Source organism: Myxocyprinus asiaticus, chromosome 4 (assembly GCF_019703515.2).
Source record: "Myxocyprinus asiaticus isolate MX2 ecotype Aquarium Trade chromosome 4, UBuf_Myxa_2, whole genome shotgun sequence".
In the NCBI taxonomy this organism is placed as follows: Eukaryota; Metazoa; Chordata; class Actinopteri; order Cypriniformes; family Catostomidae; genus Myxocyprinus; species Myxocyprinus asiaticus.
Window position 1 is genome coordinate 16,869,004 of NC_059347.1, and position 26,939 is coordinate 16,895,942.

The 26,939-nt window shown below is 37.1% G+C and overlaps 2 protein-coding genes across 8 annotated transcripts; one reads left to right on the forward strand and one right to left on the reverse strand.

Annotated features, from left to right (window-relative positions):
• Positions 1-61: 61 nt before the first annotated feature.
• rad51d (RAD51 paralog D) lies at positions 62-6,524 on the reverse strand. 4 transcript variants are annotated; one of them, XM_051696175.1, is made up of 11 exons: positions 6,423-6,524; positions 6,228-6,313; positions 5,162-5,223; positions 3,825-3,943; positions 3,647-3,728; positions 3,379-3,513; positions 2,872-2,967; positions 2,698-2,788; positions 2,526-2,596; positions 1,451-1,615; positions 62-488 (listed from the first exon to the last, which is right to left on the reverse strand). In XM_051696175.1, the coding sequence occupies exons 2-11, from the start codon at positions 6,307-6,309 to the stop codon at positions 396-398; spliced, it is 996 nt and encodes a 331-aa protein (XP_051552135.1). In that variant the 5' UTR covers positions 6,310-6,313; positions 6,423-6,524; the 3' UTR covers positions 62-395. The 4 variants fall into 4 exon arrangements, with proteins under 4 accessions (XP_051552135.1, XP_051552133.1, XP_051552134.1 ...); XM_051696173.1 differs by having other exon boundaries at positions 3,647-3,943; XM_051696174.1 differs by having other exon boundaries at positions 3,647-3,943; positions 6,408-6,503.
• Positions 6,525-6,642: 118 nt separating this feature from the next.
• Positions 6,643-26,896, forward strand: tmem248 (transmembrane protein 248). 4 transcript variants are annotated; one of them, XM_051696190.1, is made up of 9 exons: positions 6,643-6,930; positions 8,799-9,087; positions 9,453-9,568; positions 10,827-10,985; positions 11,690-11,975; positions 15,187-15,337; positions 16,332-16,515; positions 18,523-18,666; positions 23,597-26,896. In XM_051696190.1, exons 4-9 carry the CDS (start codon positions 10,896-10,898, stop codon positions 23,615-23,617), a joined length of 876 nt encoding a protein of 291 aa, XP_051552150.1. In that variant the 5' UTR covers positions 6,643-6,930; positions 8,799-9,087; positions 9,453-9,568; positions 10,827-10,895; the 3' UTR covers positions 23,618-26,896. The 4 variants fall into 4 exon arrangements, with proteins under 4 accessions (XP_051552150.1, XP_051552149.1, XP_051552151.1 ...); XM_051696189.1 differs by having other exon boundaries at positions 8,799-9,568; XM_051696191.1 differs by lacking the exon at positions 9,453-9,568.
• Positions 26,897-26,939: the final 43 nt, after the last annotated feature.

Consider the following 26,939-nt stretch of genomic DNA (forward strand, 5'->3'; position numbering starts at 1 on the left):
AGGGCAGGGCCAGTGGGGTTTTTGAGGAAAGTACTGAGGGAAGTAAATCCATATTTCACTCTTCAATTTTTCAAATTGTTTAATTGATGTGGGTCAGAAAATGTAAGTGCCAAAATTATGGATAAGAAATTTATAAAAACAATGAAACTTTTGTAACTTAATATGTAGATACTGACAAAATAGGCTGGTGTTATGAGATGTATATTTGTGTCCTTACAATCACTTATGTACAAGATTACAGTAGAAATCTATTATGTTTTAGCCTCCCACATGAAATAACATTTACATTGACTTTAAATACTTATCCTATAAAGTCTCCATTAACGGCCATAAATATTATCTGACAACACCAAAGTTCATGTTATCTAAACAATTAAAATATCAAATTGTCATGATTAACTGCTTTCTAGTTTCCTTTTGCCAGAAATGGAGGTCCTCATCTCTTCAGGCCAGTGACAGAGATCAAACTCCTCTACCAGATGACAAGACTGTAGATAAAAGATTTTAAATTTACTAACAAATCTAGACATAGGTGTTTGGGTCATTCCCACAATTTGGTGGCATTTAGGATTTGAAACTTATGAAAAATAAAACCTACTTTTACAAGTATCTTAGTTTCATCATTACAGGGACATGTTAAAGATTGTATTAGTCATACTGGTCAAGCTAAATTACAAAAATGTCAGATGTCCATCCAGTTAAATGGGCAGTGTCAGGGTGGACATTCAGTCAATAAATTAGCCACTGCATGGACTGTGATTGATATCTAGCAAACATTTGTAAACTTAACAAATATATTGACATTTTAAAATTATATTAATTTCCCATCAAAGGGTGGACAAGTTATGCTTGACCACATATGACCAACACCACAAAATAAAAGGAAAACAAATAAAACGAGTTACAAACTTCAAATACCTCCAGTGTGAGTGACGTCATTTCATAACGTATGTGTGTGTGTGTGTGTGTGTGTGTGTGATATATATATATATATATATATATATATATATATATATATATATATATATATAATTTCAATGAAAGGTCATGACATCATAGGGTGGACAATAAGTCAAGGGACACACACAAAAAACCTCTATGTGTTAAAATTACACATTTACCACAAATGAATACATTTTAGTGAGAGAATGTAGTATTAAACTCTTAACTGTATGAGGGAAATCCAATGATTTTGCACTTATTTTTGTCAAAGATGTTTGACGTGCAGTTTTGGGGACACTAGGAAATGACAAAGGATTTCAATTATTTAACATTTTACTTTTAAGCCCACAGAAGTCTGTAACATTATAAATAGTCTTTATTCTTTTTAACAAGCCAATCACACACGCACGCACGTACTGGGGACTTAAATGCCAACAAATTGTAAGAATTACCCATTTACTGGTTATTCTTGAAGATAAAGTCTTAAAAAAAATAAATAAAAATTCACCTGTCGTGATGATTTGGTCAGAGTTGCGGTTCGTAAGCTAGTGGACGAAGCTCCTGGGCTCTCCACTCTCTGCAGGAGTACACGTGTGCGTGGAACATAGCTCCATGACTGTCCAAGTCCAGCTTTCAATTGTCCATTTCCATCTTTGGTCACGTGGTTTGTCACCTTCATCACACAAGATAAAACTATATTGATTTAAAGTAAATCATTATAATATTTGGTCAGAAAATACAGACTTTGTTTAGAAGAGTGTACTACTATACCACTCTTACTGTTTAGACAGCATCTAGAATATACACCACACAATATGCAAAATTTCTGTATGCATGGAATACCTAAATGGCTTACTACATTTGGCAAAATATGCAGAGAAAACTGCACTGGATACTGTATCCTACAATGCAATGTGCTCGACCTTACATTTCCAGTGTGGTGGATGAGTTGGAAATAATACCGGCTGCTATGTTTCACGACATTCTTGACTCATTATTTGATTGAACATCCAAACGTAAAGACATTTTTGAAGATGACGACTAGATGCCACTCGCTTAACTTGCTACATATATTGTTACATAATGCATACTGATTCAAAAACAGTATACTTACAGTATATACTGTGCTCGAAGCAGTATGCAAATATTCAATAGGGCTGGGTATAGCTACAGATTTCCCGATTTGATTCTGATTCACAAGCTCTGTGATTCGATTCAGATTTGATTAGATGTGGATTCATTTGGATATATTTCAGTCATAATGTCAATTTTGCTTAAATATAAAATAAATTCTCTCTCGGCTAATACTGTAAATTATCCAGGGAACCTTCTCCTTTGTACATAATGAAGATACTACTTTTAACATTTAACAGGGCACAAACTATGCAGCTCAATTGCAATATATTTAACAGATATAATAACTAAGAAAAAAACATAACTGAAGTAAATTTAAAGTAAAAGTTTGATCTTGGGACTTGAAAAATTGATATTGGGATGGTTCAAATGAAGATCATGATTAATCAGAAAATCTATATTTTTACTCAGCCCTAACCATAAGCTACAGGAATTACAATGGTGTATACCAGAATGGCAATATTGAGGTCTTTTGCAATCATCTTCAACTCCCCAGCAACTTGCATCAGCAGCGACATACCTGAAGCAAAGTAACATTGCCATGATTGCTGATGCATATGCAATTGCAATCACTTCCAGTTAGAACTGATGAATATGATGAAGTATTCTGCAATACAATACCCTCATTTTGTTTTCCTCCGAGCATGGATGAGAGCACTGCAGAGACTGAATCCACCATCAGCGCTTTGACTGAACCACCTCCAATAGAGGCCTGGAACACAAAGTGTTCTGATGCAAAACAACCACCATCCACTTACAGTATAGCAAATGACCTTTTAGTAGAACAGTTCCTACCTTCTGAAGGCCATTAGATCTTAGATTTTGAAGGCATGAAAGCAAGGAGAAGACATCAAATACTCTGAATACCTTGATTTTTTGAAGAGCCTCCATCTATACATTGAAAAAGATGCTTCAGATAAAAAAATTAAAAAAAAACCTTCATAACAGTAGGTTTTCATGATCTGAAGAAAATGAGTGCCCATGCAAAACTCACCGACAAGAAGTTAGGGTGATGCTATGTGGTGGCTAAGATGTTCTTAGATTTTTAGCACATTGCTATGTGGTTGCTAGAGTATTCTGGGTAGTTGTTTACTGGTCAAAGATAAAAGAACCCACCCCCAAGTCTCTATGATATTCTAGTCCATATAGCTCTAGGACACTCCTCTAATGCAAGTCATGTAATGTAATGTTTTCACACATTTTATAATCTATAAAATATTTTAAAATAATTCTATAAAAGATTCATAAAAAGCAGCACACATCTCCTAATTTAGCTGCACAATTTGAGGTGTAATTCATCACCTGCTCTTCCATATTAGAGGTCTTGGTTTGTAGCATCTGAAGAAGTCGGTTTGCACATATGCCACCATTTGTGTCGATGTAAATCACACTCTGCTTCAGCTGGTGGGATATATTGACTGCAACACTAAGACACACCTAAAAGTGTTCCAGAGACACCAAGTACATTACCAAAACACCCACTCATTTGCCCTCACAACCCTAGAAAGTAATAAACACAGTGTGCAGCAGGACTTAGTATCTGAGAAGGGTTTCAAAGACAAAGGGTCACCTGTGTTTTCCCGCTCCCTGGACTTCCTGTCAGCTCAGTTATTTCCCCTGTGTACAGCCCAGAGTCTAGGAGCTTATCCAAACTGAAGACAAGACAACACAGTATTGCACAGAGCCTGAATACAAAATACCTTATTATTAGGTTTATATCGAATACAGATTTGTGCACTGGTTGAAACCTGGGACTGCCGGTGGACAGAATTGCAGTGGAGCTCAACAGCTCTTCATAGAGATCAGCTCCAGAGACAGGAAAAGCAGTGTACTGAGCCAAGAGCACACGCCGAACAGCTACTAGAGCCTGAAAAGTAATGTAGGTAGTACTTAGTTTGTCTGTGTGACTGATTTTAGAGCATGAGAGATGTAAATAAAAGTGAGGCCTGAATACAGTGCATCCAGAAAGTATTCACAGCGCTTCACTTTTTCCACATTTTGTTATGTTACAGCCTTATTCCAAAATGGATTAAATTCATTATTTTCCTCAATTCTACAAAAAAAAAAAAAAAGATACCCCATAATGACAACGTGAAAGAAGTTTTTGAAATCTTTGCAAATGTATTTATATAATAAAAAAAAAAACCACACCCACACACAATATTCACAGCCTTTGCTCAATACTTTGTTTCTCATGGTCTGAGAGTCCTTCAGGTGCCTTTTGGCAAACTCCAGATGGGCTGTCATGTGCCTTTTACCGAGTGGCTTCCGTCTGGCCACTCTACCATACAGACCTGATTGGTGGAGTGCTGCAGAGATGGTTGTTCTTCTGGAAGGTTCTCCTCTCTCCACAGAGAAATGCTGGAGCTCTGTCAGAGTGACCATCGGGTTCTTGGTCACCTCCCTGACTAAGGCCCTTCTCCCCCGATCACTCAGTTTGGCCAGGTGGCCAGCTCTAGGAAGAGTCCTGGTGGTTCCAAACTTCTTCCATTTACGGATGATGGAGGCCACTGTGCTCATTGGGACCTTTAATGCTACAGAAATGTTTCTGTACCCTTCCCCAGATCTGTGCCTCGATACAATCCTGTCTCGGAGGTCTACAGACAATTCCTTGGACTTCATGGCTTGGTTTGTGCTCTGACATGCACTGTTAACTGTGGGACCTTATATAGACAGGTGTGTGCCTTTCCAAATCATGTCCAATCAATTAAATTTACCACAGGTGGACTCCAATCAAGTTGTAGAAACTTCTCAAGGATGATCAGTGGAAACAGGATGCACCTGAGCTCAATTTTGAGTGTCATGGCAAAGGCTGTGAATACTTATGTACATGTGATTTTTTTCATTTTTTATTTTTAATACATTTTCAAAGATTTCAAACAAACTTCTTTCACGTTGTCATTATGGGGTATTGTTTGTAGAATTTTGAGGAAAATAATGAATTTAATCAATTTTGGAATAAGGCTGTAACATAACAAAATGTGGAAAAAGTGAAGCGCTGTGAATACTTTCCGGATGCACTGTAGGCGTTACCTCCTGCCTAGAAACAAAAATGCTGAATAGTCATCCCACATACTGTACATACCTTATAAGACAATGAACACTTTTGTGCAAGTTCTTCTGGGTTAGATGAGACAAAGTCTTCAACTGAAGAAATGAAAATGTATTAGCAGAATTATTACAAGACCACAAGAAGCAGTCAGAGAGTAAAGTTAACTCTAGTTATACCCATGGGGGAAACTGCAGTGTTCAATAAGCAAAGATCATGGTTATGTATATTTTCGATTTGAGGACACAATTTCTTTAAAGGCAAAGTTCACGCAAAAATGAAAATTCTCCATCATTTACTCACCCTCATGCCATCCCAGATGCGTATGACTTTATTTCTCCTGCAGAACACAAACTGAGAGTTTTAGAAGAATATCTCAGCTCTCATATGTGCAAGTGAATGGTGGCCAGAACTCTGAAGCTCAAAATGCACATAAAGGCAGCATAAATCCATGTCTTCAGAAGAGATATGATAGGTATGGGTGAGAAACAGATAAATATTTAAGTCCTTTTTTACTATAAATCTCAACCTTTGACAAGCCCCGACCAGTAGGTGGCAATATGCACAAAGAAAAGCGAATTGCCAAAAAACAAAAGAAGAAGAATTTGAAAGTAAAAGTTTTCCCCCAAAAAATTTTTTAGTAAAAAATAACTTAAATATTGATCTGTTTCTCCCTCACACTTATCATATCACTTCTGAAGATATGGATTTAACCACTGATGTCATATGGATTACTTTCATGTTGCCTTTATGTGTTTTTTTGAGCTTCACTGTTCTGGTCACCATTCACTTGCATTGTATGGACCTACAGATCTGAGATATTCTTCTAAAAATCTTTGTTTGTGTTTTGCTGAGGAAAGTAAGTCATACATATCTGGGATGGCATGAGGGTGAGTAAATGATGAGAGAATTTTAATTTTTGGGTGAACTATCCCTTTAACACTAGATAAGTATTCAACATATAAAACAGATCGTAATGCATGGTACTTTGGTATTGCCATTTTCATATACTATGGTTTGGGAATGCAGTAAGACTAAAACATACTGAAACAATGACAAATTGTTATGATAGTACAATCAGTGTGGTGCTCATAGTCAACACCTGTCCTGATGTCTTCTGCCTGTAAAGCTCTGATGAAGTCTTCATTCAATCCAGGGCAGATACCTTCTCTCAAGACCACCATGACTCTTTGGATAGAATTTAAGGCAAAAACAACAACAACGTTACTAACATAAAGTTATTATTAACGCTATATTTTAGTATGTTTAGAAAGCCACGCACACAAATGGTCTTTACATTTGGGTTCTTCTGCGTATCGTCACATATTGAGTATCATTTTTATGTCCTCATGTTGTTGAGGTTCCCTCCCGGCCCGCCACACTTCCACTCCCGTCAGAGTTCTACGTTGATTGACAGGAGAACCGTCCAATCACAGCCTCCGTAGCGGTGCATAAGCCAATGCCAGCCTTTGCTCGGCGTTCACTGCCCCACCTCTCGTGATAAGTTCGTGCGTGAATACGTGAAAGTAACGTGATTGGTCCTGCTGATTTCTAAACAGAAACCAGACACACTACTGCAGACGTCTACAGCCCGTTGCTGCCAAACTTCAATTTAATATAGACGCAGAAGAAATCCAGGTCGTGTTTTAAAGAATATAGCCCACTTGCAAATAATGGGAAGTGGTCCTGTGGACTCCTGTACCGCTGTCAGCTGTGTGTTTGTCGCTCAGGCCCGTTAAAGGCTCGAGCCTGTTAGCATTAGCCGCCTGCAGCTGTCGTGCGAGCGCACTCACAGAGGCAAAATGGTGAGTTTGAGATGTCTAGCCTGTTTTAAGTTACACGTTTTGCAGATCACAGAACAGCAGATATGTCTTAACTGCGTAGATGCGCCTTTTGTATGTTTTTAGATTGAGCTGTTGTTTGTAAATAAAAAAGGTTGTTTGGGTAGGTAAGTTCATTTGGTTTTTGGGACACATCCGTCGTAATGATTTGACAGCTCGATCTGTCATAGCAGTGAAGAGACATCAACAGCAGTCTAAATTAGACAGTCTGCAAATATGGTACAGGCCAAGGGAACATAACAGATTGTACCAGCCAGAAAGACCCCATAGTGCTGTATGGAAAAACATCTGTGTGTTTTAGCTGAGTACCGCTGACATGAACTTCTGTGCTAATCAATGTGTATTTGAAGGTATGTGGCGTGTTCTGAAATGTGTTTTGCTGTCTATATGTTTATGGGGTCCACTATATGTGAAGTGCCTATTCAATTTTTTCAGTAGCGAGATTTTAGATTGAAATGTATATCGTTTATGTGCTGTAACCGGTCACTTTTTTTTCTCTCTTTCCAGAACAGTGTAATCACCATTGTTTTTTAACAGTTTACTTATAATCCTGTGGTGGGACAAATAAATAAAAACTAACCATCCGAATTTATATAGTTGTATATTGTTTACACTCCTAAATGAAGGGATGCACATCATTCCTATTTGAAAATGATTAGGTTGTAACATCATGTGACCTATTTTTTGCCTCATGTAAGCATATGTCACATGATTCCTAAGGTATGCCACTATTTTGCCTATACAGTGTCTCTCGGTGACTCAATGTCATCATTTTAAAATGTCTTGACACCACCACAACCCCACCCCCAGTTCAGCACCAGTCGTTCACACCTCAGATTGAAGAAAGACTCATGGAATGGGCGTGAAATATGTAAAGATGGGAGGGGGTCAAGAGCTTCTTCCAAAACAGAGATCGCTGAACATCACAAAATGAGATGAAAACAAAAGAGTTTTGGGGAACTTTGCTGGATATCAATCATGGGACAAAAGTGTAAAGAGTGAAGATTTTGATTTGTTTTTTTGTTGTTTTTTTTTCAACCAATGAGAATGAAGTGAGAATAGCACTCAGAGCAGACATTACCATCAAAACCAGCACTGCTTTGAGACTTCATTAATTCATAGATATTAAGTCTTTCAAGGATTGTTTCATTTTTTTTCTCCAAATTTGGAATGCCCAATTCCCACTACTTACTAGGTCCTCGTGGTGGCACGGTTACTCAGTCTCAGTTGCCTCCGCTTCTGAGAGTCAATCCGTGCATCTTATCACGTGGCTCATTGTGCATGACACCGCGGAGACTCACAGCATGTGGAGGCTCATGCTACTCTCCGCGACCCACGCACAACTTGCCACGCGCCCCATTGAGAGCGAGAACCACTAATCACGACTAATCTCCGCGAGGAGGTTACCCCATGTGACTCTACCCTCCCTAGCAACCGGGCCAATTTGGTTGCTTAGGAGACCTTGCTGGAGTCACTCAGCACACCCTGGATTCGAACTCGCGACTCCAGGGGTGGTAGTCAGCGTCAATACTCGATGAGCTACCCAGGTCCCCGTGTTTCAGTTTTCATACAAGTTAAACTCTATTGATAGTATTTTTGGCATAATTTCGACTCATCCCTCTTTTTCGAAAGAAAAAAAAAATCACATTCAGTAAGGCACATAATCAAAGTAAACGGGTCCAATACACAAAACATCAAACACACACTGTTTTTCAGAAGTATAGCCATAAAACTTAGGAGACAAAAAAGAGAGCTGGCATGACTGAGTTGTCTGTTTTCATCATTTTCTTCTGTTTTTGAACAAGCCATCTTGTATTTCTGTTTATGATCAGATGCACAGAGAACAAGCGATGGAGTCAGCGCTCCGTCTAACAGCCTCCCCTCATGAACAGCATGTTTGGGAAGCGAGTAGCAGAACTGCAACCAAGAAATGCTCATGCCTGTCCGGTTGTGGACCGGTCCTTTCTGACGAGTGATTTCGAAGTCATCACGGTGTTTAGTGTAAAAGTCCGCTCATGTCTGTTCCGTGAGTGGTGTTCAAGTCTCGCGCCTGCCCAGAACAGCTTTTACATCCATGAGTTTGAATTCAGTTCTCAGCTGTAATGTGAGCTCATGCATTAGGTAACGCTGTGATCAGATGGAAGCGTCCCTTCTAATGAATATTGTGCAGAAACACTCAGGATCTACTGATGTACATGTGTACTGTCCCCTACCAATCATAACTTCAAATTTACACATTTACCTCATTTTTGTGACATTGTTCAACTTTCATTTTTAAACTGGAAGTACGAGATGGCCCAATAAAACAAAAAATTAACAATTTACTCCTTATTAACAAACATAAGTGTTATCATTGTTTTCAGTGAAGTGCAACCTCTACATATCTTTACATCTAAACAAAAATTGTTTAGGCGTTTCATGGCCCTTTAAGTATTTAACTTTGTTGTTTTTTTTCAACAACTGGCATTGTGATGGTAATTTTTTAGGATGTGAATGGATTCATGGATGCTATCAACTGCATAGAAGAGCTCAGGGTATTCAGTGATAGTATTGATAGGATTGTGCCAACTCATCCAACCGTAGTGTTTGTTCTAGTTGTGAGGTACTGTATAACTTGACTTGATTTCTACACCATAAACTGATTAACAGAGTTTCTGTTTGTTTACCCACTATTGAATACACTGTATTTTTAGTCCTGTGCTTTGGGCATAAGGGTTAATACATTATGGCAATAAATATTTTATTTTGCAATCTTTAACCCCCTTTAATATTGGTATTGTGACACAAACAACAGTTTCCAAAGCTTTGAATCAAGATCAGATTGACGGGTGACCGTGGATCTCATTCACCAATAATTGCTTTTAAGTTGCTTACCTCTCTGCGGAGTAGTTCTCATGCAAAACTTATGCCAGATTCACAACCGGTACTTACACATAAATTTGATCTGCCCTCATTCTAATTTTGATGAAACGGGATTATTTCAAATTAGGGAGTGCGTGCCTGCAGTTAGTAATTAGCATAATACATAAGCAACCTATCCCATATAAGGGCTTTCCGGACAACCTCTCCTGTACAGCCATTCGTTACTCTCTGCAAACATATTCTTGCACTCTCTAAAAGATGTGCTCTCACCTGACAGCATGCATAGAAAGATCAGATCAGAAGTAAAGCGAAGCATGCCATTCTTAAAACAAGCTGAAATACTATAAACACAGTTTATTTAGGCCTAGACTAAATTTGATTTGCTGAATTTTAATGCAGAACCGATCCTAGACCGAGCTAAAATGTATATTTGACAAGCTTATTAGGTAGAATATACGTATATTATAATATACAGTAGGTATATTTTTAATGGCGCAAAATCCGTGATTTGTGTGTGCGGTTTCAAATTTTATCTTAATTTGAGAATCAATTTAAGTGTGAACTTATTGATGAATTATGGTTTCTGCTTTAAGACGTTTGGACATAGGTTTTACACAGAAATGTGTGCGCATATGCACGTTTAGTGAATGAGACCCACTGACAAATCGTGTATTCAAAGTGTCTAAATAGAAGTATAACCAGTTGTGTAATTCAAACTTCAACTCCAGATATAAAAACAAATACATTTAAGACAACTGGAATAACAAGTTATGACTCAAAAGTTGACTTGCATCTAAATATAAGCATTTGCACATTTCACAGTAGCAATACTTTTATAGCTTAATGCATGAGCTGTCTTGAAACTTCTCATTGCCTCATTATGGAAGGCGACGGACATTTCTGAAGCATTCAGTGCTGTGTGATTCAGATGCATTCAGTGCCAGTGTTGATGATGTAAGTTTTCCCTAATTGTGAGCCACTTTTCCCTCTTGCTGCAGGTGTTGTTGTTGAATCCACTGGAGAATCTTAAGACCTACATAAGTAATCGTCCGCCACTGGTCATTTTTATGGTCAGCGTCAGTGCTGTGGCCATTGCTTTCCTCACTATTGGATACTTTTTTAAGATCAAGGAGATCAAATCACCTGAGATGACCGAGGTAGAATTATCACTTTGTTTACCCCAAGTATAAGGCAAGGACAGTTGAATCTACATGCTAACTTGATTCTAGTTAATAAGGTAATGATCAGTAGACTTTGTCACACAGCTATGAGGATGCTGCACATAAGTATTGATTAAAAAAAAAAAAAAATTTCAGGAACAAATTTAGATAAGCTCTACTTTACAATAACCTAGTTTGGTGTTTTCTTCTAGAAATGCAAGTGCTTGTAGGGTGGAAAAAATAGTCATTAAAGCTGTGCACAAGAATCAACACCTGACTTTGCAGTGTTTAGACAAGAAAGACCACAATTTAGTATGCAAGAAAGAAGGCCAATTTGATTCCCAGGGATCACACACATTGTAAATTTATTGTAAATTGCCCTGGATTAAAGCATCTGCCAATTTAATAATTTTAAGTATTACAATAGTGTCATCATTTTCGGTTAGATTTTGAATGGCAAAATTTCTAACAATGTAAGTCAAATGAGAAAACATAAATCTACATGTTTGAAGATTTATTAACCTAGTAGTTAGTTAACTTGAGGCTGAATGTAGCCTCTACTTTTGAGCCATATTAATTGCTGAAAAATGTGGAGAATCACAGTTGTCTGTAAACATGCCTAGTACCCGTGTAGCTTAACTCACTATTGTGGCAATAGTGTACTGTATTGAAATGGCATATAACTGTTTTGCTTTTACCAGGATTGGAACACCTTCCTTCTCCGATTCAACGAGATTGACTTTTGCATCTCGGAAAATGAGACGCTGAAGCACAGCTTGAACGAGTCCACTACACCAGAGAGCACAGTAACCAGCAGCCAGGTGCGATCCAGCACCCAGTCACCACCCCTCCTGGAGGACCCAGGGCCAATCAACATCTCTGTGGCCATCACACTGACCCTGGATCCATTGAGGCCATTTGGGGGATATTCACGTAATATTACCCACCTTTACGCCAGTGTGCTCGGGCAGCAAGTTGGCCTTGCTGGTATGTTTTTGTTTTGTTTTGTTTTTTATTTGACTCAGACCTGGACACATGCCATTTTAATAATGAACACACTCCAGATTTTTTTTTTATCATTTTGAGAATAAAATATCATTACGAGAATAAAGTCAAAATTCAGAGAATAAAGCCATAGCATTATGAGATTAAAGTAAAAATAAGTTGTAAGGAAAGTAACTTTAAAGTGATGGTGGACAACAGCAAAGAGCGTCTGAGTCTTTACATACACTAAACACCACTAACCAGGCTGTGCAACTTTGATGTCAAGTTAGCCAACCTGAATTTGTGGGAAGTTTTTGCGAGCTTTCTGTTCATGAATCAACTGTGCATTAGTACAGGAGTTTTCAACCTGTGGGCGCCTGTCAAGGGAGATATGAGATTAGAGCTGTCACGATTACTCGAGTTAATTAGATTACTCGATTAAAAAATTGCCGAATCGACAAATCAAAGGCAGAAGTGATGCAGTACACGGACGAGGGTGCGAACACATCTCTGCATGTGAAATTATTACGTTTTTACTCGGTAAAGAACTGAATGTCCAGGTGTTTAAAGGCATTTTACATGGTACGTGGCAAGCGACAAGCTTTTGCGATCTGCAGTAGTGCAACAATGACCGTAACTGCTACAACTCAACACAAGAGTAAAAAAATGTATATCTGTGAATATTGTATTCCGTTTTGTATGCAAGTGTAAGTTAAAAACAACAACAAACAAATAAAATGGCTTTTATATTTCTATAAAATAAGTTTAACCACATAATTTATCCTCAATCAACAAGATTGGTGGGCAGACATTGTTTCTGAAAAGATCAAATATTTTATTTACATTGCCTGTTTTCCCAGATATGTGTTCTAAACTAAAATTGGTAGATCATGTTGAACTAGTTAAAGAAAAAAATATGTCTTGCATGTAAAGAGTTGGCGAAGCCAATCAGCTCGAATATACATCTTTTTATATTATAGATCTGCTTTGGGTGTCTGTTGGCTTTAGATATTGTTTGCACAATTGTTTTGTCGTTATTCACAACTTAATGCAATCTGAGTTATTAAATAATTTTTCAGATTGCTCGATTAATCGTCATAAATTTGTTGGACTACCAAAGTCGTTACCAAAATAATCGATAGTGACAGCCCTATACGAGATGCTAGGCTAACACTCAAGTGAAGTCAAAAAATAATTGGAACTGATGTGTGTTATATAGGCCCATTTCAAGACATTGTATGTGGTAACATCCCCCTCAGTTGTACTATAGTTTTGAGGGCAAAAACCAACAAAAAAGCAGACCAAGCATCACCCACGCTGAGCGGGACTGCGCAAATTAAATTTCCTACGTAACCAGTGCTGTGTCCGGATACTAATAATAACTCTATGCTGTAAAGTACTGTATGATTTAACTAAATCATCCACATTAATTTCTTGCAATAATGAAGCTGCTGGCTCGGCGTCCGTTCTATCGTTGTGATGATTCGCTGTTTTATTGTTTGTTTGTTTGTATATTTTTTTTCTCTCTAAATATTTCTACTTTATTCATGCAATATACTACTTGTTCTCATAATGCTACAACTTTATTCGAATAATTTGGACTTTTTCAAAATATGATGACTTAGTGAAAAAATTTAAAATCCTCTCATCATTTACTCACCCTCATGCCATCCCAGATGTGTAATGCTTTCTTTCTTCTGCAAAACTCATATGAAGATTCTTAAAAGAATATTTCAGCTCTGTAGGCATTGCAAGTGAATGGTGGCCAGAACTTTGCAGCTCCAAAAGGGACATAAAGGGAGCATAAAAATAATCCACATGACTCCTGTGGTTAAATCCATGTCTTCTGAAGTGATATGATAGGTATGGGTGAGAAACAGATCAATATTTGAGTCCTTTTTTACTGTAAATCTACACTTTCATTTCCAAAGTCTGGTGCCACCTACTGGTTGGTGCTGGTCAAAAGTGGAGACTGATAGTAAAAAAGGATTTAAATATTGACCTGTTTCTCACTCACACTTATATCACTTCAGAAGACATGGATTTAACCACTGGAGTCGTATGGATTACTTTTCTGCCTCCTTTGTCATTTTTGGACCTTCTGGTCACTGGTTCTGGTCACCATTCACTTGCATTGTGAGGATCTACAGAGTTGAAATATTCTTCTAAAAATACACATCTGGGATGACATGAGGGTGAGTAAATGGTGAGAGAATTTTCATTTTTGGGTGAAATATCCCTTTAAATCTCTTACTGCTATATTCTTGAAACTTTTTTACTTTATTCTTGTAAAAGGCATGTTATGAGATTATTCTCAAAACATTTTGATTTTATTCTCATAATACTGTGACTTTATTCTCAATTTAAGATGAATAATAGTAAGTAAGTTGTGATTCAGCAATCCACCTTTTTCCTGAGTGTTCCACAATTCACCTGTTTTCAATTTCCAGTCTCCAGTGTTTTTGCTTGCATCAGTGTATATTCTTAGTGGGTAATGTGATGTTTAAAGTGTTACATTTGTAAATATTTTTAAAAACACGTGGCTTTAAAGTGCCAATACTTACAGTAGAAATGACCATTTTTTTTGTTGTTGTTTTTTTTTTTTTTGACAGTGCCTCACCTGAGTATGTAGGTGTCATGAAGCAATGGTCCGAGGATAGTTATGTTGATATCATTAACTACTTTGAGTTGTTATGACCAGAGATTAATTTTTACTCCAAAAAACTCTTAAATGGTTGATGTTCTCCATCTGAATCGCTTGTTTCTGTAGTTTTTACAATGTATCTCGAGACCAGAAACACAAAACAGGCATTTAGAATCATCATGGAGCGATTGCTCAGGAAAACTGTGGATAGATTCCACCAGAGGGTGCCACCTTTGTCCCACCAGAAGGAATGTCAAGGTCTTAAGTTGTGAATTGTAGTGGGGTTTAACGCAGGAACTTTAAAAAATGTTTTTAACAGAATGGAGCATCTTTGACCATCTATTTTAGTCAAACAGATCAGAGAGGAGAGTTGTCGAAGTGAATTTTTTATTTTTACTTGTGTTGTGGCTGGATGCAGCCCAGTTACAACAGTGGACCATTGTGCACAAAGGGAGAACAATGGGAGACTGGCCGAAGCAAAATACCTTCTGTCACATGCAGGCACATCAAAGCTCCCTTTGTTTTTCCAGTATAAGCTGACTCTGTGTGGGTGTGTTTGTGTCATTAAAGGCAGAGAGGCCCATGAAGAGATGAATATCACCTTCACCCTGCCAGTAGCCTGGAACTCAGATGACTGTATTCTACACGGCCGTTGTGAGCAGATGGTCTTTAGCACCTGTATGACCATCACAGCAGCCAGTAATGTCTTCCCTGTCACAGTGTAAGTGTACCGACTTGTGTCTGAAACTACTTCAAGGAATAGTTCACCCAAAAATGCAAATTCTGTCATTTACTCACCGTTATGTTGTTCTTAACCCATATGACTTTCTTTCTTCCATGGAACACAAAAGGAAATGTTAGGCAGTCACAATTCTCTTTCATTGTGTGGGAAGAAAAAATACTTATTGGGTTATTGGAGCTTTACAGCCAGTGGCCCCCATCTACTTGCACTGTATGGAAGAGAGCAACTCAGACATTACTGCTAAAGTCAAACAGGTTTGGAATAACATGAGAGTGAACACAATAAATTGGTGTTATGCTGCCTTCACGTGCTATCAGAAAATCGTAAATACAAGTTTCCCACTCAGAATTTGCACATGAACGACCCCTCAAGTCGTAATTACGACTGGGAAACTCAGAGATAATTTTGATACCCGAGTTTCCGAGATGGGAGGAGTCGTAAACTTTCAACATGGCGGAGGAGAATATGGTGGAGGGTCTACTCGCGCGACCCTCCACTGCAGCGCCGCTAAACCTGATGTATGTCACGCATTGAGCAGCTCGTGGCGAGCAGTGGACAAGTGAAGGGTTTATCCAGGTTGTGCACTTCTAGTTACTAGCGCTGTTTAGTCACACTTTAAGATTTGGCATGCAGCTGCGAAGGACTTCAACATGTGGATAGACTAAAATTCATACTCCTGTCGCTCGCTTTGCGTTGGTCGCTTGGTTTAGGCTGGTCTTTTCAGCAGGGCAACATTTAATGATTATTTCAATGGCTTTGCAATGCAAACATCTTGAATTATGTACATACAATAATATGGTAGCCTACATACAGGTTTTTATAGGCAAAAACGCAGCACTCAATTTTATACAATTTGTAATGGGTGTCCCGGCTCCGTCTCTCTACCCAGCAAGAGGTCCTTGGCCTGAAAATGGTTGAAGACCCCTGATTTAGAATAAGAAATTATGGCCTTGTTTTTGAAAACCCTCTACAGGCAGCCACCTCACTGTGTCCCAGAGACCTACAGCAATGCCACATCCTGGTACAAGATTTTCACCACAGCGCGAGACTCGGACTCTAAGTACACACAGGAATACAACCCATTCTGGTGTTACAAAGGTGCCATTGGGAAGGTGTATCACGCACTGAATCCCAAGCTCACTGTCATCGTTCCAGATGTGAGTAATGTGGAATTAGCATTATGGAAGTATAATATCTTAATAATTTTCTATTTCATAAATCTTTTCTTTCTGTGGAATTTGCACAATATTTTTTGCACAAATTCCATTGCACGCTTCTGTATATTTGCAGCAACTGCATTATTAAGAATGCACCAATTTAGGGGGCCTGGGTAGCTCAGTGGTAGAATATGCTGGCTACCACCCCTGGAGTTCGCTAGCTCGACTCCCAGGGCGTGCTGAGTGACTCCAGCCAGGTCTCCTAAGCAACCAAATTGGCCCGGTTGCTAGGGAGGGTAGAGTCACATGGGGTAAACACCTCGTGATCGCTATAATGTGGTTCGTTCTCGGTTGGGCGCGTGGTGAGTTGAGCGTGGTTGCCGCGGTGGATGACGTGAAGCCTCCACACGTGCTATGTCTCCGTAGCAACACGCTCAACAAGCCACGTGATAAGATGCGCGGGTTGACAGTCTCAGACGCGGAGGCAACTGGGTTTCGTCCTCCGCCACCCGGACTGAGGCGAGTCACTACGCCACCACGAGGACTTAAAAGCACATTGGGAATTGGGCATTCCAATTTGGGAGAAAAAGGGGAAAAATCCAAAAAAAAAAAGAATGCACCAATGTAGAAATTTTGGCTAATACTGCTGTTAATTTATGTTATGGCTGAAAACCTGTACGATGGCTGATATTAGGACTGGATAATAATATATTGATTTTCCAATGTATCACGATCTTCGTTTGAACGATATCGATTCTTGAATCCCAAGATCGATCTTTTACTGTATGTGTAGCAACCTTCTGTAATGCATGTAAATCACTTGCAAACATGACCAAATTTCACGCAATGCGACTAAAAATGTCTGTGATTAGCCACTGGCTGGTAAACTTTCAGATATCACTCACCAGTGATTGTTTAGTATAGTGGCGAAGAAGTTATCGGCACCGAGATCCTTTCACTGTGTGTTGATAGTAAAAGTTCTTCGCAAAGATCTACGCAATCCATATAATGTCTCTTTTAATACCCTTTCTATTCTTTACAGTCAGTTATTGATCAAAAGATAAACATTTAATTCTAATCACACATGGATGCATTAAAGAAACCATGCACTGGCTGATGCCTGTAGTCTTAAAGAGACAGTACAGTTCAGCACATGTTCTAAACATCAATGTACTGTAATTACTTGTTAACAGTACAAATTATGCAAGTGAACAATAAACAAACATATATGCAACATAATACAGTATATGCAATTTCTAGACATTTATTGATGATATAGACTGAATTTGAAAAATTTTCAAAAGCTAAAATGTGACCAATATAATAAAAAACTAATGATAAAGTATAATTTGTAACATTTATATTTTTGAATTGTACCTAGAAGGGTGACCTAGAAGATTAGAAGCTCCCTTTATAATTAAGAGCATTAGCTGAGAGAGAATTTCTTTCATATGTAAACGAAATGGACATTGTTAAAGAAATATACCCATATGAATCAATATCGAATCATAATCGAATTAAGAGCTTGTAAATCAAAATGGAATCGAATTGGGAAATGTGTTTTAATACCCAGCCCTAGCTGATATTATAAAATTATAATGTTTTACCAGCTAAACAGCATTTATCTAGAATATAGAATTTTACATGGTGAAAATTAGGCATCAAAATGAATTGTGTCTAGTAGTACAGAAGTAGTAAAACTGTTTAGTACCCTACTTTTGAAACCTAGAAAAGAGTATACAGTACTGTTTAAATTGGAAAATCTTTTTTTAATATGTGCTTCGAAAATCACCCTTATTAGACCGATGGTGATAATTAAAATAACTTTAATATATCAATATAGTTACCAATATCATGCCTCTCCAGGAATTTTTGGTTAAGAATATGGGGAAAGCCATTATAATTTGGCTGTGGAAAAGCTAATGCTTCCAGAACGTGCCACTTTACTGAACGTGTATTCTATTCATGATTATCATATGCTCATGAGTGTCTTCTCTTTCTTGATAGGATGATCGCTCTCTCATTAACCTGCACCTCATGCACACCAGCTACTTCCTGTTTGTGATGGTCATCACAATGTTCTGCTATGCAGTCATCAAGGGCAGGCCTGGCAAAGTTCGACAGAACAACCCAGATTTCTGTCCAGAAAAGGTACAACCTTGTGTATTTACTACCAGGGAGATAATCTGTCTGCCACTATTCAGGACTGACTCTGAAGTAGAGCTGCCCCTAATAGGCGACCAAACGTTAGTCGATGAGAAGTTTTGATTGGTCGCAGGAAACCGACGAACACCAGTATTACCGCTGGTTGGACGCTAGATGGTACTATGGGGTAGTTTTCGTTAAGCAGGGTTATGGTTAAGCCTACTGTACACAATAAAGCAAGACACCTTGATTTCAAACTTTGAACTTTATTTTTTATTTTTTAACTAAGAATGAAAAATATTTGAGTAATTATTTTATTTAAAAAACAAAAAATTAAATCAAATACATTTCTAAATTCAAATTGTACTCGAAACAAAATGGAAAAGCAATTAAAATAATGAAGTGATCAAAAAAATGAAGCTGTCAGCTGAGGACTTGTGAGGCGTCTATTTCTCAAACTAGAGACTCTGATGTACTTATCCTCTTGTTTAGTTGTACATCTGGCCTTCCACATCTCTTTCTGTCCTTGTTAGAGCCAGTTGTTCTTTGTCTTTGAAGACTGTAGTGTACACTTTTGTATGAAATCTTCAGTTTTTTGGCAATTTCAAGCATTGTATAGCCTTCATTCCTCAAAACAATGATTGACTGATGAGTTTCTAGAGAAAACTGTTTCTTTTTTGCCATTTTTTTTTTTTTACCTAATATTGACCTCAAGACATGCCAGTCTATTGCATAATGTGGCAACTCAAACACAAAGGCAATGTTAAGCTTCATTTAATGATCAAAATAGCCTTCAACTGTGTTTAATATAATGGTAAATGATTTTCTAGTACCAAATTAGCAATTTAGCATGATTACTCAAGGATAAGGTGTTGGAGTGATAACTGCTGGAAATGGGGCCTGTCTAGATTTGATCAAAAATGCTTTTTTCAAATAGCGATGGTGCTGTTTTTTTACATCAGTAATGTCTTGACTATACTTTGTGATCAGCTGAATGCCACTTTGCTGAATTAAAGTACCAATTTCCTTCCAAAACAGCAAAATCTGTACATTATTCCAAACATTTGGCTGCCAGTGTATAAGTAACCTTCCATTTACCATCAGGCAAGAATCCATCTTAACATCATGGCGGAAAATTACTTACACAAATGAAGACATAAAAACAAATATAAATGTAAAAATAATAATTATAATGATGATGATAATCACTGAAATATAAATCATGGTTTGAGGTGAACATGTTTTTGTATTATTTTATGTTTTAATCACAGATGTATAGGTTATAGAGTGGTGGTCATAATGAACTGCTCTGTGGAAATAAAGCGAACTGAACTCAAAACACCTCCTGAACTGAGATGTCTGTGGTCATTTGCAGCACTCATAGACAATACTATTCTTGCAAAAAAAAAAAAAAATCAGAAGACAGAAACAAAGTGTGAGAACCTTTAACATGCGTAGAGACTGCACGCCTCCGAACAAACAGCGTGACATACATGCTCATAGACGGCTGTTCTGTCATCTGTTCTTAATAATATAATAAAGTGTTTCTTCAAGCGCGTGTCTATGTGTCTACAGGCAAATTATTTGTAATATTAATTTGATAATAATAATAATAATAGCCTAATAATAATAATACATTAATGGGAAAACGAGCCAAATATCGTCTTGACATCAGCTTGGTGATCACTCGTCGATCCCCGAGATCATCGTCTGTCGGCACAACCCTAATGTGCATTTCTCTCTATAAATTAACAAAATGTTCAGACAGTCTCCTTGCTGGTTTTTCCGACACATTCAGAATCATTACAGCTTTTGCCGGTGTCACTGTGGCTCACTTAGTGTGTGCGCTTGTAAAATTTATATTTTAAAGGCTCATTATTATGGTTTAGTATTTCTCTGTAATGTAGAAGTGTTAGCAATCTTACTTATAACATTCTTTCTCAGCCCTGGAACTCAAACCATTTTCTGATGCCCCCCAAAATATATATAAGTAATTAAATTAGTATCATAAATGTGCGACAGCTAGTCGACTAATGGTTTAAACTAACGACTACTAGTCGACTAGGAAAATCTTTGGTCGGGGGCAGCCCTACACTGAAGATATATAAGAAATACATTTTAAGTGAATTAATTATTAGAATTAATCACATACATCCATATTTGTATCGAAAGTCCCCCATATAAAAATAATTCAATGTTATGATTAAATAATTATAAATATAATAATTCATAATACAGTATAATAATAACGCATTACATTATTGTGGCTAAAGCATCAATAAGTCAATACAAAAAGTGTCTTTTAAGGGAAATAAATTGTTTATTTTCAAATTATTGAACACAAGCTTATTATTGGCCTACTGTCCACAGCAATTCTTTTAGCAAATAAATGTGTCAATCTGTCCAAGATAGATTTATTATAAGGGCTTGTCTAAGGTCAATTTACACGTGTCAGACGGACGCTTTTGGAGCATCTCACTTTTGTAGCGTCGCGTCATAAACTGCGTTTTTAGGACGCTGTCAAATTAAACGTTATCGAAAACTTAGAAAACCACGTCTTGAGACCCTTACATTTGGAGTTGCACTTCGTCCGGCTGTATTTGAACACAAGAACACTTCCTTATCTTCTGCTGCATGTTACCTGTACTGCTGCAGTTGTGCTTACTGCCCCCTGCTGACTGACACTCGCAAAAAACATTAAGGTGGTATAGTACAGTATTTTTCGGAAATAAAGTCGCACCTTAATACAAGTCGCACCAGGTCAAAATCGCATTGAGAGAAATAAAAAAACACAGATAAGTTGCACTCTAGAGTTTGTTAGAAAAAAATTGTATGATGGGACAGAATATTTTAACTGGTAGCATAAAGTACTTTGTAAAGGCAAAATACTCTTTTCATATGTTTTGTAAAGGGAAAATTCCATGTTTTTGGTGTGCAGTGTGTTTGACCGATCATTATCAATTACGTATAAATTATGTACATAAGTTGCTTCAGACTATTAAGTCATAGGACCTTTCAGATGATGAAAAAAAAGTCATTTTCTGTAATTCCAATATGGTACTTCAAGCTTGAAATGCTCCGATGGTAGGATAATTCCTATTTGTGGTGAATAACTGCATTTTTAAAACAATTTTTATAGAACTATTCACACTGAAATAACACGTTAAATTGATAGCACTATAAGAAATATATATTTTCAACTTTCTATTGGGTTGTCTTTGCTGACTGCATGCAAAAACAAAACATAATGCACAATGTGCTGTCGTATTCCTGAACGAATTGATAGATTGTACAATTATTTTTAATGAATCATGTGAATTAATTGGCAAATCAGACTTAACCTCTTATACTCGGCAGGATTTTTGGGTTGCCGCCTTAAATTTTTCACACTCAAATTTAAAAGCTCACTGTTCACACATACAGTGGACTAATTTAATAAAATTGTCTAATTTTACAGATAACCCTCTATATTTTAAGAAATGATTGCAATAATGAAATGTATATGTTTACAATTTTATGATAAACAAATTTCTTTGGGGAAAAAAAATAAATATTTTATTTATTTTATGTCTAAAGTTTAAAAGCATGCCATTTCATTTCTGTGTCTTCTGTTTACAACAGTTACAACAGGAAGCAAAAAGTCTTATTTTATTCCACTAGACAGCAGCAAGTACTAGAAAAAAGAATTTGTTGTCTATCACCTTCCATCACATTATACTGATCTGAAATGTGGGTGGTGCCCTAACGCATTTTAGCTCTCACCCATAGACAAGTCTTTTTTTGAAGTGCTGAGAGCTTCCACACTGTTTTGTTGAATATCTTGGATTCTGAGTTGTCTAATCTAGGTGTCTTTGGAAAGCAGAGAATCCCAGCTTTACAATGATGTATAACATTTCATCTTCTATAGATGGGAACCTATATTTTGCTGATGATTTGTTTCTCATACTTTTTCTACCAGACTTCATATTTTGTTGACACAACATTGGATTATCCATCCAAGCAAGCTAACAAACAATTAAACAAGTCATTTCTTTTACTCATTTTAAAGCTAACAACCCAAGGTAAGATTTGATATAAAGTTTGAGGCTATTTAGGGCTTTCAGATCAATGGTCAGCACAGAAAAGAGATATTTGCATTTTATGCCTTAATGAAATATATATTGAAAATAATTCAAACTGTGGTATTAAGGCAACAAAATAAACAGTCACCTTCCTGAAAATGAGAGCTTTCATTTGATATATGATTTGTCAATTTAAGTGCTATGTCTGCTACGTAACCTCTAGGCCTTATTTTGTTATTTTATGTAACTAAATGCAAAAGTGATGGGGTTGGAACTCTGAAATCAGAATCAGAACTCTGAAAAGTTCAGATTCTAAGCTTTGATATTCAAATGATACCACATATGCCTAACTTATGCATCCAGGGACTTAAGTGTTAAAACGGCTTACCATATAGTGCCTCCTCACGGACCCGCCAACGGGTCCATTGAGTTTAAGAGGCTAATTAAACACAGAGGTCAACTGTCTGAATCAAGGACTCCTTTCCTCATTAAAATGGCTTGTATTATTCACTTGCTCACTGAACCACATTTTATTAAGTCCGACTCAAAATTAGCTGAGAACTCTGTTGTGCACTTTCTGAAAGCAAAGTGATAGACACATATCTATAGTTAGAGTTTTGTTGTAATAAATGGTATTAAAATCTTTTTTAATTAAACATTACTAAAATATTAATAATCATAATTTGACATTAAAATATGTTAAAAAGAAGGGAAAAAGGTGCCGCTAAAACAGAACCCTGTAGGAAACAGTCTGCTAGTTAAAGCCTGTTGTACTGGTTTTGTAGTTCCATTTACATAAGGCATGATTATGTCATCCAGTTCACAACAAGTATATGCTCTGGCTCAATTCTTAAATATCTGTTTGTTTCTCACAGGTGGCCTTGTCAGCAGGATAAAAGGGGGTCAAAGGTGAACATCTGAACTGAAGCATATCAGAAAGGGAAGTTGTGAGAAACTACATGTTGCCTAAACCCAGGAGAAGGGTGCAAAAAAAAAACAAAAAAAAACAAGCTCTGTGAATGCATTTCTCTGCAATGTTGGGTCACTCCAACCAAAGACTTTTAAGTGCCTGTATGTACTGTGTAAATAATTATAGGACTCTTAAATTCAGTAAAGAAGCAGTTTGCCTGAGCTTCGCCCCTGCACCATCCTGTAAATGTTCAGTGTATTCAGTATCAACAGAGGACAGTGTTTGACTCATTTTCGGATGGGGAATATTACCTCCACAACATTTTATCCATTGTCATAATTCATTCTTCTGTACCTTTTGAGGTGTTGATCAAAGATCAACTACTTCTGTGACATTTGATTTTGTTTTTGAGGTGATTGAACATCTTACCGTGTTTACCTTGTCATTCCTTATGTGTCTTTATCAACATTATTGTGTCCATGCCAGATTCTGCCATGGCGCTGCTTTTGATTCCTCTTAAATGACATAAAGATGCTTGAAGCCCTCTCATGGAGTTTGATCAGGTTACTGGTCTTAATCATGGACAGGTTCCTCTAGAGATGACACATCTGTACGTTATGTTTCTTTAATCTTTGGACCCTTGACACTTGATTTGACCCGCCTGCAGGTTTTTCGTTTTTCTGTTTTACTGTGAACATACTTGTCACAAAGAGATGACTAAGCAGAAGCTTTGTTAAAGGAATGGCTTGCAAAAAAAAAAAAAAAAAAACATTTTTTGTTCACCCTCATGTCATTACAAAACCATAGGACTTTCTTCTGCAGAACACAGGAGGAGGAATTTAAAAGGATGTCCCTTTTGCTGATTTCCATACAGTGGTAGTTCATAGTGACTTACATTTTAAGCTTTAAAAGTGTCATAAAATGTAGAGAAGCTTGTTCACATGTTCATGCAAGAACTTGTGTTATCACGAGAAATAACGCTCTTTTTGCTTTCGTGAAATTTAAGAGCGAGCCATTTTGAATGAGCTTCTATCATGCACTCCAGAATGTGGAAAGTCAGGATTTTCACTGCAAAATAACTTAAATTTTGCATTATCTTAATCCTTTAGAAGACTTGAAATATGACACATCAGTCCCATGAACTACTTTTATGACACTTATGGGTCCTTTTTTTAAAAAGTGAATCAACTACCATTGTACGGAGATCAGCAAACGGGACGTCATCCAACATTCCCGTTTTTTTACTTATACATAAGAAAAAAATACAGGTTTGGAACAAGATGAAGTGAGTAAATAATCACAGAATTGTTATAATTGGGGAGATATTCTCAAATTCAAACTTTTGAAAAACGTTACTTTGGCGGGCTCGGTCCACACATTCTATCTACTTCAACCGTAATTGAAATGTCTCTTTGAAAACAGAAAACAGATGAAAGTCCTGATCTTGGGACAGGGGTTCAATGGATTTGTGTTGATTCAATGTGCAAGAAATATAAAATAATGTAACGATCCACTGCCTTTTTGCTTCACATCTCATTTAGATCCATGATCGTTTCTTGACACTGCTCGAATGTACTTATAAAATCTACAGTAAATTAACAGCAGCGATGCTGCATAATTAATATTGCATAATCTCTTGTACATTTAACATTTGTACTTAAAAATGGTAAATCGTTATTGTAGATATTTTATTTTTTGTAACCTATTGGTAAAGTTTTGTACCAACAATTTTAACTTTTTCTTTACCCATTGCTCAGCCATCCATTGTGTTTCTTGCCTTTTTAATCTCTTGCCATTTAAAGTTTTTGTTTGCCTAAATATCAAATAAGGCATCAATGCCTCTTTGTTTTAATCTTAGTGCAATATCTGACCAGTCATCTTGCCTTCTCCAAACATACAGGGTTGTTATTTTCATTGTTAATAGGTTTTCATTTTCACACAATGAAACATATCGTGCATGTGTGATCATATCAAATAGACATGCATGGTGTGTGAAAAGAAATATTTTGGATTGTAAATATAACAGGAGAGTGTTGCTGATACCTTTGGTCTGTCAGCCTTTATTTCATTCCTCTATTTGGTTTGCATAATTGTATCTCCTGTCCACAGTCAAAAACCTAGCACATACATAGAGTCTTTGTTAATTATTCTTCAAAATGATACATGATCTGGGCTTTTACTTTACAAAGTTTCACTGCATCAATCAAAACTTTGTCTTGCTTTGTAGCAGCCATCTTTAACTGTAAAAGTCATTGTCCATTATTACCACCCCCTTATTTATCTTCCTTTATTACAGCCCATAATAAATGACCATCCAACCACTAATGTGCCTTTGCACTAGTCAGCTCAGCTGTCGCCCGTGTACTGTATATAGCACCATTTTTGTGTTTAAATACCATTTTCATTTTCTAGTTGATCCTGCTGTATAAAGTTTGAGTTGAAATAAATACATCCTATTCACATTTACTTTCTCCCTATTTCATGTCTAACCCCAATTCAGAACTCTAGTAATGATTGTAAAAGTCTGGGATTCAGTTGTGCTGTTCTTTTCGCTATAGGAAGGAGGGTATAGATTTGTTTTACATGCCAGTGCTTTGTTTACTACAACTGTTTTAATAGATTTTGAAGTGAGACACATGGTGACATTGGGAAAACTGCCATGGGATGATCGCAAAATACTTTGAAACCTCTTAGAAAAGCAATATTTTGGATTTGAGTTTGTATGTACAACTAATGCATTTGCATTTCTTGAAGTTGTTTTCTGTTCTTAGTTCAATTCTATGTTCAGACCCAGAGACATATGCTCATGTTTAGTTTCATTTTGAGATCCGATTCATTCCTGTCTGATCACTGAATGAACGTTTCTGCTTCATAACTGCAGCTAATAAGAATAATTAACGCAGTCATTAAAGTTGGCCTTTCAGTGCTGCTGGAGGACAATGGAAAATGACATTGAATTCCATGGATGCTGCCTGATGCTTAGATCATATTGATCTTTCCCTTCATCTCTCCTTTGGGCTTGTAGCATTAGTGAAGTGTATTTGTTAGTAGTAGAAGGTCTGCTTGTGTGAACTTGCAGCACACCCGCTCACTGGTTCCGTTGTGTTGGCGAGAGATGTTGCAAGCCCTTTGACTTGTCATGATGCATGATTGTAAATGTTCTACCTGCTGACCTGTTTGTATGAGGACAATCCCTCTGTTTATGTTCTGTTTGTAAGATATTGTAGGCACATGCTTTGCTGAATAAAATCAGAGATAACACTGAGTTCTAGTGTTGGCCTTGTTTTGTCATTTTAAAGACCCCATGA